Source organism: Heliangelus exortis, chromosome 26, assembly GCF_036169615.1.
Source record: "Heliangelus exortis chromosome 26, bHelExo1.hap1, whole genome shotgun sequence".
Classification (NCBI taxonomy): domain Eukaryota; kingdom Metazoa; phylum Chordata; class Aves; order Apodiformes; family Trochilidae; genus Heliangelus; species Heliangelus exortis.
Window position 1 is genome coordinate 6323679 of NC_092447.1, and position 13600 is coordinate 6337278.

The 13600-nt window shown below is 50.3% G+C and overlaps 1 protein-coding gene across 11 annotated transcripts; it reads right to left on the minus strand.

Annotated features, from left to right (window-relative positions):
* Positions 1-330: 330 nt before the first annotated feature.
* On the minus strand, positions 331-11828 carry MSANTD2 (Myb/SANT DNA binding domain containing 2). Of its 11 annotated transcripts, XM_071768972.1 has the most exons (6): positions 11319-11828; positions 6657-6746; positions 6104-6362; positions 5167-5227; positions 2913-3031; positions 1702-1859 (listed from the first exon to the last, which is right to left on the minus strand). In XM_071768972.1, the coding sequence occupies exons 1-6, from the start codon at positions 11796-11798 to the stop codon at positions 1846-1848; spliced, it is 1023 nt and encodes a 340-aa protein (XP_071625073.1). In that variant the 5' UTR covers positions 11799-11828; the 3' UTR covers positions 1702-1845. The 11 variants fall into 11 exon arrangements, 10 of the variants coding, with proteins under 10 accessions (XP_071625070.1, XP_071625071.1, XP_071625072.1 ...); XM_071768969.1 differs by lacking the exon at positions 2913-3031 and having other exon boundaries at positions 331-1859; XM_071768970.1 differs by lacking the exons at positions 2913-3031; positions 6657-6746 and adding an exon at positions 6819-6863 and having other exon boundaries at positions 331-1859.
* Positions 11829-13600: the final 1772 nt, after the last annotated feature.

Genomic DNA, 13600 nt, shown 5'->3' on the forward strand with positions numbered 1-13600 from the left:
CGATAATGGGGCCAACAGAGCCACACGCCTGGAAAAGGCATTCCATGTGTCCCCCCCCTTGTCCCCCTGCCCCCCACCCGCTGTCCCCGTGTGTCCCCTCCCCTCCCAACCCTCCCTTCCCCCTCCCCCTTCTCACAGCTTTGATTGTATCCATAAGCATGGGTCAACACCACCACCACAACAACAACAACAACAAAACCAAAAAACAAAAAAACCCAAAAAGAAACAAAATTGAAATGTTTCCCAGCTGCCAGGTTCTGCTCTCTCTCGAGAACTGAAAAAAAGAAAACAAGACACACACAAAAATTGGGAAATAAAAAAACAATAAGGTTAAAAAAAAAGCTGATGAATTATTTTAATGTTTTTAAAAAAAATAAAATAAGAGTGGATATGGCAACTCTACTAGGAAAGGGGGAGACGTCACAGAAACCAAAGTCTTTTGTTGTTGTTGTTGTTGTTTTTTTTCTTTGCAGGCAACACTGTTTGGAGAGAAACACTTGACAGGTGGAAAAAAAACAAACACCCCCCCCCCCAAAAAAAAAAAAAAAGTGAAGTTCTAAATTATATACAATAGTATCTCTGAAAAAAACAGTCTCCTTGCCCCCCAAGGTCCGACTTTGCCATGATCTATTGCTTAATTATTCAGCTCCTTAATAACACTGACGAGAGACGTACAAACAAGACGCCGTGGAGAGGAAAAAAAAAAACAAGAAAATCAAACAAAAAAAAAAGTGTTTTTGTATGAAAACACCACATGTGCACGCTTTGTCCTGTGTGGAATGTACCTACAGTCATTTCACTGGGGGTTTTCTCCTTGCCCCGTCCCCTGGGTGGGGATGAGCTGGTGGAAAATGCCCCCAAACCTCTTCTCAACCCCTGAAATTCGTTTCCAGGAGGAAAATATCCATCTGGGAAGGGGCTGGATCTCAAAGCATCTGGTAGCGAGATGGAAGAAAAAAAACGGGGAGCAAAAAGCCCCCCAAATCCTTATGAAGGACGAGACTCAGTTGTTAAATTTTAAGGGGTACCCGATGGCTTTTTCCAGGCACTCTACCAAAGAGCCGGCTGAAAGAAAATCCCTCTCCACTTCCACAAATTTGATGTAGATGGATTTGGGGGAGACACCGGGTTCGACGAGGCAGTTCTGAGATAAAAAGGCGTTGATCCCCACCCAATCCTTGCTGAAGGTTTTGGTGTTGGCCTGAAAATGTAAAAACAGGCACTGCTGGAGAGTCCGGACCTCGGCAATCCCGAGGTAACAGTAGATAATCCGAGCGGATTCCACGTCCACCCGGAGGGAAGCTTGGGGAGATGGGACCTCCAGCTCCCCCGGAGTCTCGTTGCCTGGATCAGGCCCCCCCTGGGGCTCAGCCAGAGGGGAGGGGGGTTTCTCGTGGCACTCCTCGTAGCCAATGGCGTACAAGCCGGGACTTTTGGGAATCCCTCCCGGCAACAAATATTGGACGACGTTGCCACCAGTGGGCTTGGAGTGGGCGATGGGGATCCAATCGATCTCCATGTGCAGCTCCAAGCACCTGGCTTCGCTGATGGTGATCTCCAGGAATTTGTAGTAAACGTTCTTCCAGTTCATTTTCTGAACTCGGGTCATTATCACCCGACCTTCAGGTTTCTCAGAGTTAAAATATTCCCTCAGGCGTTTGCCCAGCGGGACCTGGGAGCTGATCTCGGCGTAGTGGTACCGGATGTCCTCCTTCCAACGGGTGTTGTACCCGATGCCGAAAATGGCCAGTTTGTTGGAAAGGTGGAGCCTGGAGAAGTCCGTCCAGCTCTGAAACAGCTCCCACTTCAACTGGACTGACTCCAAGATTTGCATAATGTTCTGCATCACGTCACGCTTCCTGGGGAGTAAATTAAAAAACAAAACAAAACAAAATGGGGAGAAGGGTGAAGACGTCGATAAAACTTCAAAGCAGCCCAATTTTCAGAAAAATACCCATCCCTTTCAGCTCCTTCAGATGTTTCTTTAGCGATTATTTAATTATTCTAGCACTACAAGTGAGCCTGCAGGTTCTAATACCACACTGATGGGGTTTTTTAATTAAGACAAATGAAAACCCACTCCCCCCAGACTCCTCCTGGTATCTCAAGGGGATTTCAAGCAAGTTTGGAACCTCCTAAAGAAAAAAAGAGCTGATGAAGTCCTAAGGTTCAACTTCCAAAAAAGAGTTTTGCTCCCAAAAAGCCCCATGGGGTGGAAATGTCCTGCCTGGGAACAAGTTTCCACCAAGGGATTTCCCAACAGTTTTTCCACCATCAGCTTCCCCATGGAGTTAAGCCTGAGCGACATGATGGTCTTGAAGCAGGAGCAGATAAGATGCCCTACAAACCACAGAGTCCAGACTCAAGCAAAAAATGGATCCCAAAGTCTCTTCTTCATCATATCTGTATAGAGGTTGAAAGACAGAAGGTTTGGGAGCTTCAAACCCTTCCCACAGCTCTGGAGAGGTCCAACCTCATCTCCAAACCCTGCTTTTATAGGTGTAAACACAATGCATGTCATTTTTGGGAACGTTCTCCAAGGGCTTTGCTAGCCCTTCGGGGCACCAGGGGCTCTGTGTGGAGCAGTTTGGTTGTTGCACCATCAGCTCTGTCAACCTCAGCTGGCAGGTCCCAGCATTCCAGGCTGGTCCCAGTCACTCCTCACATTGCCAGGGGGAACCCCATCCAACAGCACGTTGCCTCTCCCAACCATCCAGCAGCAAGCAGGCCAGAAGATCTCTCAGGTAGACTTTCAACAAGCTTCTCCACAGCTTCCCTGAAGGTTCTTCAGTGTCTACGCTGGGAAAATGTTTTTTTGGGGGGGATTTATGAAGGTGAAAGTTCACCTTCTGGGGCCAGGAGAGAGAAGAGGAGTGGAGAGAAAAGGGGACAGGGCTGTCTTGGTGTCTCACCAGGTTTTCCACTTGAGACACAACAGCTGAACTCCATTGGAAGGAAGCAAAACCACATGAAGGCAGGGAGAGGAGAAGGCAGCGTGGGCAGGTTTTCATTCAACAGCGGAGGAATGGAGCTGAGGAGCGAAAAGAAAAGCCCCCACCTTCATTAATTACACTGTAAACACTCCAGCTAAGTTTAGCTCGGCACAAAATAGAGCTGGTGAAGGGGGGAAAAAATAATTAAAAAAAAATATATATAATAAAAATTAGTCACTCATCAAACTGCTCCTGCTGGGAAGAGGAGTCATTTCGAGATGATCGCAGCCGGGGGAGAAGGGGAATCCGTCACCTCAAGGAAAGCCCCAGGGGATCAAAAGAAAGAACAAAGGTAAAAAGCTTCAATTTGGCTTCTCCATTGCCTCTTCCCACTGCCAGCAGGGTTTGGCAGTGCTTGCCCAGGCTCCCTCCAGCAGAGGTGTGAGTGGCAAAGAGTCAAACTGTTACTCTTGTTTTGTTGTCAGCAGAACAACTCACAGCTGGCCAGGGACAAGCTCATTTTCCACCTGCAGCCGGTGCCCTTCAGCAGGGTTTGACCCTCTCCTTGCAAGCTTTTGTGATTCAAACAAGGAAAGAGCCAGGAGATGGAGACCAATTTGTCCAAAAGTGCCGTTTCCCAGCCAGACCCAAACTTCCAAACTGGGATGCAGTGAAGGACCCATCTTCAACAAAGCCAAGAAACCCTCCAAACCCCCACGTTTCAAACCAGCAGGACGGAGTCGTTACTGAGCTTTTCAAATCAATTTATTTGGAGGCAAGAAGGGGGGGAGCAAAGAAAGCTTCATTTCTGGTGGGCAGTCCATAACCACAGCAGCTTCATGTGTTTGGTTTTTTCAGCAGGAAAAGAAAAACTGGATTAAAATCCAGCAGCTGGAAGCTCAGCGAGATGTTTCCTATAGGAAGCATCTTAGCCAAGCTCTCCCACTCCTCTCTGCTGGGAAAATAATTATCTCATCCATCTTTTCTCCACTGCTTTTCTGCAAGCTCCATCAAATCCTTCCCCAAGTCCTCCCAAAATCACAGGGGAAAGAAACAAGGAAGCAAAGAGATGAATTTTTGAAGCCATACACGTGCTCATAGTCCAACATGGCCACAGGGAGATTTCTCCACATCCAAATGGGCCAGTGTGAGGTTCAGCAAAGGGAATGATCTCTCGTTTTATTTTTATTCTTTTTTGCAGATAATAAATATTGGGCTGATCATCCTACAGCCACGTTGCTTCTGACTCCCAGTTTATAGGAAACTTGGCAGGGAAATTAAAAAAAAACAAACCAGAAAACTCTGAAAGCTCTCACCTACCAAATCCAACCCATCTGACACCACTGGGAAGATCTGGGTGGCCCTTGCTATGTAATTTACCTTGAAAGGTGAAGTTACCCCAGAGCTTCCCTAAGACACTGTTCAAAGAGGAGATAACGTTGAGACTGAAAAAAAGTTCTTTTTCTCCAGGTCATCCTTGAGTGGCTGAACTCTATTTGCTCCATGGTCACCTTGGGGTAGGGTGAAAATCCACCTAAAATGGATTCCACGAGAATGGAAGCTGCTTTCTAAATGATTTTTGACTCTTTTTTTTTTTAAGATTTTTTTTTTTTATTCCTAGCCAGGGACACTGTGCTAATAACAGTGCTGATGACTTCCCACCCCACAGGAGCTCATTTTTCAGCATAGGAAATCTCTGTTTCACATCAGCCAATACTTTGAATCACTGTCGAGGGGACTGGGGGGTGGCAGCTACCCAGAATTTTAGTATTTATAGTCCCCTGATGGGTTTAAAGACCAAAAAAGATGGAAGAAAGTAGCCCTGGTCTGAGGAAAACACAGCACAATTCTCCTTATCCTCCTCCTATCCACCAGGCAAGGAAGGTTCTCAAAGCATTGGAAGCACTCAGTTATTCCTCAGATTAAACTCATCCAAAAGGTTACAACTCAGGTCTGGAAAGCTCTAAAAAAATCAAATTAAAGCTTAAAAAATCCCCATTTTTTTAACTCAGGTTTGAAGCCTTGTTTTGTTTGCAGCATGAAGAAGAGCTGAGAAGCTTTTCAGATGTTCTGAGGTAACCAGAATTAAAGAACCACACCACAGAGTTCCTTCAACTGAGCAGTCTTGGACAAGGCATTTCTAATTCTCATCAGAAGATTCCAAGATCTTCCCCTCCTGCACAACATTCCCAGGGAAACATAGCCCAGGTAAAACCATTCAGAAATTACTTACTGCGTGTCTTCAGAAGATTCCTGTTTGATCTTCAGTGTCCTTTTTGTGGTTGGCATTTCATCTGAAAGGTAAAATCCCATCATTAGGTTTTTAAATAATGGTCCTGGGGCCTGTTTAGTTTTTTAAAGTAAATTAAATAATAATAAAAAATTAAATAAATTAAAAAATGTTAGCTTTGATTGAGGGGAAGGGGTGACAAAATCAATCTGACTCACCAAAACAGGTCAAACTCAACCAAATTAATTGGATTTTCTACACATTTTGTAACTTTATCATCTCCCCCCTCTACTGCCAGTGTTTAAATCCCTCTGGGGGAGAAATCTGAGAGAACAGGCACGAGGTTAACTAAATCTACCAAAAAAAAAAGAAACCCCCCCGAAAATCATTTCTTCACAAAACTGCTTGGATCTGTGTTTCCCATCAGGAATGTGGCACCTTGCACTGTCAGTATGCCCCAGGCAACAGCCCAATTACTTAATATCTTGATTTTTAGGTGGAGACACCAATAACTGAGGGAAGAAAAGTATCTGGAGGCGTTGGGTTTAAGGCTCAGTTTTTTAATTTATTTATTAATTTTTAAAAGGAGTTTTATCTGAGCGTTTTTTTACATACTAACTGGAAGGGAAAATACTTCCCTGAGCCCACCAGGGGAAGTAGAATGGAGCAGGGAATGTGCTGTCACCTCCTCTACCATTCCTGGCCACTCAGCGCCTTCCTTCTCTCACTGGACTCTTGGGAAAACTCTTTTTGGTTCCCCAAACCCTTCAGGAAGGGCTGTTTGTGTCTGAGGCTGAGCAGGGGAGCTGCTTTCCTTTTTCTCTCCCAGGGTGTTTGGAACCAAAAGATAGAATATGCTGGGTAAATCAGAGAAAATCATGGAAAAATCAAGGGCTGGAGGCATCAGGGAAAACCAAGGGGTGGAAATGGGATTTCTTACCCAGTTCCTGCTCCCCTGTCTGGTAGCAGTGAAGCTCCTGACTGTGGTTGCCCCAGTCCTCCTGGGAATACTCCTCCATGGTGCTGCCATCCGACTCCAGCTCCTGGTACAAGCCACTGCTGTTGATGAGGACGGGTTGGCAGGGTTGGGAATCCCAACCCCCTTGCCCAAAAACTTGCTCCAGCTGCTCAAAGGTGTAGCTGCTTTTCCTTTTCCCCACACCATGCTCCTTCACACGGCTGTAACACCTGCGGAGGGTCTGAAAGAGGAACAAAAATCACATGAAATCAGGTGGTGCCAGAGTGGGGAAAGCTGACAGACACTTGTGTGGCTGAGTTTAGGGTTTAGGGTTGGTTTTTTAGTTTATTTCTGCTGCTGGGGATGGACAGGTTGGCCAGGTTTAAGAGATTTAGCCTCTCCCCTGCTTCAAAACAAAAAGAAAAGACAAAAAAAGAATCCCCAGGTTTGCTTTGATGTTAGGGAAAAAGAATAAAATAAAAATATTGAGCCCCCATCCCAGTGAGATACAGCAACCAGGCAGGGAAATAATCACCTGCCAGGAGGAGGAGGAGGAAGCAGAGCTGGTGTCCTCCTTGGTGGGAGAAAGGAGAAGGGAAAATCCCCAAAGCAAAGCTGCTCCAACCTGGTGGGAAGACACGAAGTAGAAAAATGTAGATGCCTGAGCTATTCAGCTAGGAAAAAGGGTGTTACTTACAGGTTCTGCCTTCCTGACTAACTCACTCTGACTCCTCTGAAGCTGCTGAAATTTAAAAGAGATCAAATCAATAACATTCCCAAACCCCCCAGCAAGAAATGAGGCTGGGGTAGGTTTGGCTGAGGCCAAAACCTCCCGGGCAGGTGCCAAAACCTGCTCTGCTTTTGCTGAGCTCTTCAGCAGTGTGCAAAAACTCTTTGACCCTACAATTTCCCTCCATGTTTCTCCCCTAAATCTGGAGCAACACACATTTGGGGGTAAAAAACAACCTTTTAGATGCTGTGGTTTGAATTCTCCTTCTGAAAGATAACGCTGTGCCCCTGGGTTTGGGGAAAAAAAAAAAAAAAAAAAAAAATCTCCTAAATCTCCTTGTTTTTTCCCCCCAAAAGGCACTTTGACACCTCCAGAAAGCTCAAAACCTACCTACTGTTCCTCAGACACTGGTTTGACAGCCCCAGGAAGAGATTTCTAAGCAGTTTCCTCGCAATATTCAGAGCCCTGGGGGCAGAAGCAAAACTGCTCAGTCAGTTTTAAGCTGCTTGTGTCATAAATAACCCACACTCAAAATAAAAACCCAAAAAACATCTCCAAGTAGGATTTCTTTTTATTAAGCGTATCTCCCAAAGCCAGTTTTTACACCTGCCCCAGCTGATTTAAGATGGATTTAGAGCTTCTGGGTGAGTTTATTAGCTTAAAAAAACCCCAAACCCACCCAAACTCTTGGCAAGGCTCAAAATCCAAGGCCTCTTGCTCTCCACCTTACGCTGGGTCATAGCCCAGCAGGAATTAATTCTTACCCCCAGGCTGCAAACTGGATTATTTTACCCTGAAATGGCCTCAAATTGTGCCAGGAGACGTTCAAAATGGATCTAAGGAATAATTTCTGCACTTGAAGAGTGGTCAAGCACTGGAAGAGGCTGCCCAGGGCACTTGGGGGAGTCACCATCCCTGGAGGGATTAAAAAAACATGTGTGGAGGTGGCCCTGGGGGACATGGTTTGGTGGGCTTGAGGAACTTCAAGGTCTCTTCCAACCTGAATGATAGGACAGATTGCAGCAGTCTGGTGGTTTTTGGTTTTCTTTTTTTTTTTTTTTTTTTTTTTTGAAGCTCATCAACTTTTAGGTCAAAAGATGTGTGCAAGGCAAGAGAACATTAGGGGTAATGCTACCAGCAGCCTTATTTCTATGGTCAGGCTGGAGATAAAGGAGAAAAAAAACTTTAAACTTCTGAGAGGGCCACCCAGCACTGCAGAGAGATGGCTGATCCCTCAAATGAACAAGCGGAGGGAGATCCAGGAGCTGCTCAAGAGGTGAAGATGAGTACAAACCCAAAAATGGGGGGTGAAATGTTCCTTTCCCTGCAGGAAACTTCTCACGTTGGTCAGAAAGCTCCAAACTCTCAAAACCTGAGTGTGCTGCAGCCCCTCCTGGGACTGAGGGGCTCTAGAGGAAGGTCCACACCACTTTAGTTGTGCTGAGAGAACTTTATGGGTGGAGAGAAACCTCTAAATGCAGGAGTAAGCCAAAGAAAAAAATAAAAAGCTCTCCTTTATCACCAAAGAGTTGATTTTTTTTTTTTTTTTTTTTTTTTTTTTTTTGTCCTGGCTTATGAAGTTTTTCCCACCTACTGGGGCTCATGAGATCCTCTGGTGAGACCTGAAGAGGATTTAAGGAATGACCCAAGCCTGAAAACCCCACCACATCTTGAAATATTTTGATCCAAGAAAGATCTGGAGGTAACTCAAACCCTCCTTGCACCCATGGGTGGAGCTACCTGGGCAAAGGGTCCGAGATAACCACCAGAAACCAAGCTGGCAAAGCTCTTCTGAACTCTTCCCCATCAAACCAACTTCAGGCAAGGTTTCAGACCAGGCTGGTGATGTGGTGAAGCAGCTCCAACCACAGCTTTGCATCTTGCTGGAAGCCACAGCTCTCCAGCACCTGATCCTTGCCCCGTTCCATGTGGGTTTGAGGCATCTGCCCCTCCCCTCCCTGAGGGTTCCATCGGCCTCCTTAAGGGTTTTTGGGTTTTTAAAACTCCAACTCCACATTCAGGGGACACCCACAAGCCAGCAGAAAGCTCCTGTCACCCATCTGGAGGTTGCTCCAGAAAATCCCCCACCAGAGATTTGGGACAGAACTCCTGCAGGAGGGAGTTCAGGAGGGTGGAGCTGCTCCTCTTGGAATGAAAAAGCTTAAAAAAACCCCATCAGATCCAGTAGCAAAAAATCCCAAACAACCAGTGTTGAAATCTTGAAATAAACCAAGATTTTGCTGCCTGAAAATTACTCTTGACTCCACAACTGTAAAACCTGGTGGGGGTTTTGCTGAACATTCCATCAGTTGCCCCCAAACACTGGGGGATAATATGAAATTTTAACATTCAAAAGTTCTCAGTGGCCAGGTGATGAGTTTGAAGAGAGGAAATTTTTATTTAGGAGAGAAAAGCTGGATGAAACAACTCAAACGAGCGTGGAGATGGTCTGAGGGTGTTAAAAAAAAAGCTGAGATGAAAGAGAAAATACGATGAGGAGGTCATAGAGCATAAAATGCTCTTCTGGGAACAAAAGGGCAGAAATCGAGTTGGTTCCATCCTCTAAGTACCAAACCCCCTGAGCTCAGAGCCACTGAGTTGGACTTGGGGTCTTTTTTCTGAATTAAAAAAAAAAAAGCAGCTAGAATGGTGGTGACGTGCAGATCCCTAAATTTGAACCAGACCTTTTTTTTTTTTTTTTTTGGGAGCAGCTCAAACCCAACAGCATTTCCACATGGGGGATGTGAGGAAAGCAGATGCAGATGTGCAGGGAGAGGGGGGAACCTGGGGCCACTCTGCATGAACCAGGGGAGGAAGCGATGGGGGAAAATTTCCGTCTTCCCAAGAGGAGAAGTTTTTTTTTCTGTTTTTTTTTCCTTCCTAACTCACTTCTGGAGTGTTGGGGAAGGCAGGTTGGCTGAAGAAAGGCAATCTTGAGCTGTTATCTAAAACATAAGCGGGATCTGACAGGTTTTGAAGCTGATTTACTGTCAGAACACACCAGCAAATCCTCCTGCTGCCCACTGATGGGAGTTCAGTCAATTCCATCAAATCATGGAAACGATGGATAAAAAATGGAATTATGAAGCCAGATCCTCCTTCATCACCACCCTCCCTGGTCCTCCTTGCAGCTTTAGAGGACTTTGAAGCACCTGTGACCTCTCTGTGTTCCAGCAGCCTCCCCAAGTCAAGCAGAAAAGAGTCAAGCAGCACCAACTCCACTCGGAATCCTCCAAAAAATGGGATTTTAGGCTTGGCAACCCCAACAATCCCGCAACAAGGACAACTCTTGGCTCTCAGGAGAGAGCCCAGGGTCTGATGAGGGCTTGTTTCACCACAATTCCACTGAAAAACCCACGACCTGCCCCTAACCACCCCCATTCTCACACCTGGGGACCCAACCCAGCCCCAGCAACTCCTCCATTGGCCAAACCTGGAATTATTCCAGCACAAAGGTTGTGAATTAAAGAGGAGCTGGAGGGCAAGTTCCTCTCTCTCTCTTTCATTCCTCAGCATCCTCCCAACTGCAGAATCCCTCACTCCAGGTATTTTCCAAAGTGTAGGCAGCCCAGCTGGAGAAATGGGGAGAATCTCAGCCTGGGTGAGGGTGACGGAAGGAATGAGGGGAGGGACAGAGGAGCACCCAGCACCCCTGATCCTGCCCAGTGACACAACTGGACTTTTGGAACCAATTGCCCTTTGGAGGGGCTGCATGGGCAGCTGAAAAACTGGGAAAATAAAATCTGGAGGGAGCTGGAAAAGTTTAATTCCCTCCTCATGAGCTGCCTCCGTGTTTTAAACTGACCCCTCCCCTCCAGTGATTCCCAGACAGACATTTCCCTGGAGGTGCCACCACCTCACAGGCAGAAGATGCTGGGGGACATTGAAAGGGGGGGAGTCAGCCCACCCAGGACTGGGGTGCCCCAAAACCCCCCTGAGGAGACCTGAGAGCACAGGACATGGTGTCCCCACACACACAGGACCAAAGGAGGCTGTCCCAGCCTGCAGGGCCGGGGAACTGAGCAGCTGAACCCCTCAAGGACATGGCACCCGGGGAAGAAAAATGCTGCTGGAGGCTGTGGGTGTGAGGGTTGAACCCCCAGGACCTGGCACCCAGAGTGCTGCTGGCCAGGAGGTGCTGACAGGGAGCTGGAACCGGGGTGCTCTGCAGCTGGGAGCTGAGCAAACTGCAGCCAGGGCAAAGGATGCTCTAGAAAAATGTGCGGAGAGCCCCTGCTGGGGTGATACCAGAGGAGAGGGTGGCCCCACACCCTGAGGGCAAATCCAAGGATGCTCAGGGACGCTACCAGCACGGGGGCCAACCCCAAAAGCTGATCCCAGGGGACACGGCGCCCCCCAGCCCAGGGCCAGCCAGACCCTGGGGGTGACCCCAGCACCGAGCCTCCCCCCTTCACACCCCCCAGGGTCCCCAGCCGGCCCGGCCCGCCCCCCTCCCCTCCGCGGTACCTTGATGCGTTCCCGGCATTGCGAGGGGGTGCGCTCGTAGCCCAGCTCGGCCAAGGCGCGGGAGACCCTCTCGTACATGGCGGGCCCGGGGGCTTTGCTGCCGAAGACGGTGCCAGCGCCCTCCAGCTGCTGGTACCGCGCTTCCACCAACCGCTCGTTCCCCCAGACCGCGATCAACGCGTTGGTCTCCGCCGGTGTCCATGACATCCCCCGGCAAGCGGCGGCGGCGGCGGCTGCGGCGGCTCCTCCCGGGGAGAAAGAGACGGAGGGCGAGGCCCCGCCGCGGCCCCCCAGCCCGGCCCCCCCGGCCGCCGGCCCCGGGCCCAGCGGGGAGGCGCCGCTGGGGGTGGAGGGGTCGGAGAGGCTGGGGTTGCCATCGCTGAGGGCGGCGGGGGAGCCGGGGGACAGCACCTCCATCTTGGGGATCTTCAGCGGCGGCTCGGCGGGCGGGAGGGGCGAGGAGCCGCAGGGCGCCGCCATCTTGGAGGCTGCCGGGCCGAGCGGGCGGAAGTGACGGTGGCGGCGGGAGAGGGCGGGGCTTCCGTCGGCGGCTCCGAGAGGGAGGGAGCGTGGTCAGGGGAGAGGGTGAACGGGGATTGGCGGGAGGGGGCGGTGTGGGCGGGGATACAGCGAGGGGGTGTGGCCAGACAGAAGGTGATGGGGCGTGGCTTGGGAATGGGCGTGGTCTCGCTGACCGAGGGGCGTGGTTTGGGGAGGGGGCGGAGATTCACAGAGGGGCGTGGGCGTGGCTTATGTATGGGGCGTGGTATGCAAATGAAAGGGGTCTGTAAGGGGGGCGTGGTTTACAAAGGGGGCGTGGCTTGTGGCCCATGGGATCGGTCCCGGGGTGGTTAATTAAAGCTGATGGTTAATGGCCGGGGAGGGCAGGAACTGGGGGAGTTAATTGGCCCCTGGGAATCAGCGGGATTAAGGGGTGGGAGCAGCGCCCACCTCACAGCGGTGTCCCCATTGCCACCCCTCGGTGTCCCCAAAGCGGGGTCCCCACTGCCATGCCAACTGTCCCCAGAGCAGTGTCCCTGCTGCCAGCCTCACTGTCCCCTAAGGACTGTCCCCGCTGACAAACACGAGTGTCCCTACAGGGGTGTCCCTGATGCCTCCCTGTCCCCAGAGGAGTGTCCCTAGTGCCACCTTTCAGGGTCCCCAAAGGAGTGTCCCTGCCACCGCTTCTCTGTGTCCCACTGCCACTCTGTGTGTCCCCAAAGCAGTCTTCCTGCTGCCAAATCCAAGTGTCCCCAAAGAGGTGTCCCTGATGCTACACTGTCCCCAAAAAAGTGTCCCCAAAGAAGTGTCCCCACTGTGACTGAATATCCCCAAAGCACCGCCCCTGCTGCCACTCCTCAATGTCCCCAAGGGAGTATCTCTGCCACCACCCCGAGCATCCCCAAAACGGAGTACCCAAAACAGTGTCCCCACTGCCACCCTTCAATGTCCCCAAAATGCTGTCCCTGCTGCCACCCTGTCCCCAGAGGGGTCTCCCCACTTCCATCCCTCAGTGTCCCCACTGCAGTGTTCCCAAGCCCCCAGCCCCCCTCAGCCCGCAATGATCTGGGCGGGGCCAGGATGCAAATGAGGACAGAGGGTAATTAGGACCTGAGCCACTCATTATCCCTGCAGCAGCTGATTGGGATGCGGCCACGCGTCCCGGGTGACCCCCGGCAGTGACATTTTTGGGGAGGGGGGGGTTGTTAGTCCTGGATCATTCCTGTAGAGAGCCCGTCCTCAGCCCCTCCCCCAGGTTGGACTCACCCGTGCAATGAGCTGTGGCTGTGCTCAGCCTGGGGGGGACATGAGGGTGCTGAGGGGGGGGTGTGGAGGGGTGCTGGAGGTGCTGAGGGAGTTGAGGGGGATGTGGGGATGCTAAGGGGGGATGTAGGGGTGCTGAGGGGGGATGTGGGGGTGCTGGTGGGTTGTTGAGGAGGAGGAGGATTGCTGGGGGGGGATGCTAAAGGGGATGTAGGAGGTGTGAGGGTGCTGAGGGAGATACAGGCGTGATGAGAGAGAGAGGTGGCGGGGATGTGGACATCCTGAGTGGAAGACAAGGGGGGGGATACGGGGGTGCTGAGGGGGGGGGATATGGGGGTACGTGGGTGCTGCGGAGGATCTGGGGATGCTGGGGAGGGGCGATGTGGAGGTACTGAGGGGGATAATCAAAGGGATGTGGGGGTGCTGAGGAGGACGTGAGGATGTTGAGGGGGGTGTGGGTATGCTGAAGGAGTCACCGAATTGCCGAGGCCCCTCTGTTCCTGCCCTTTCTGGGGGGG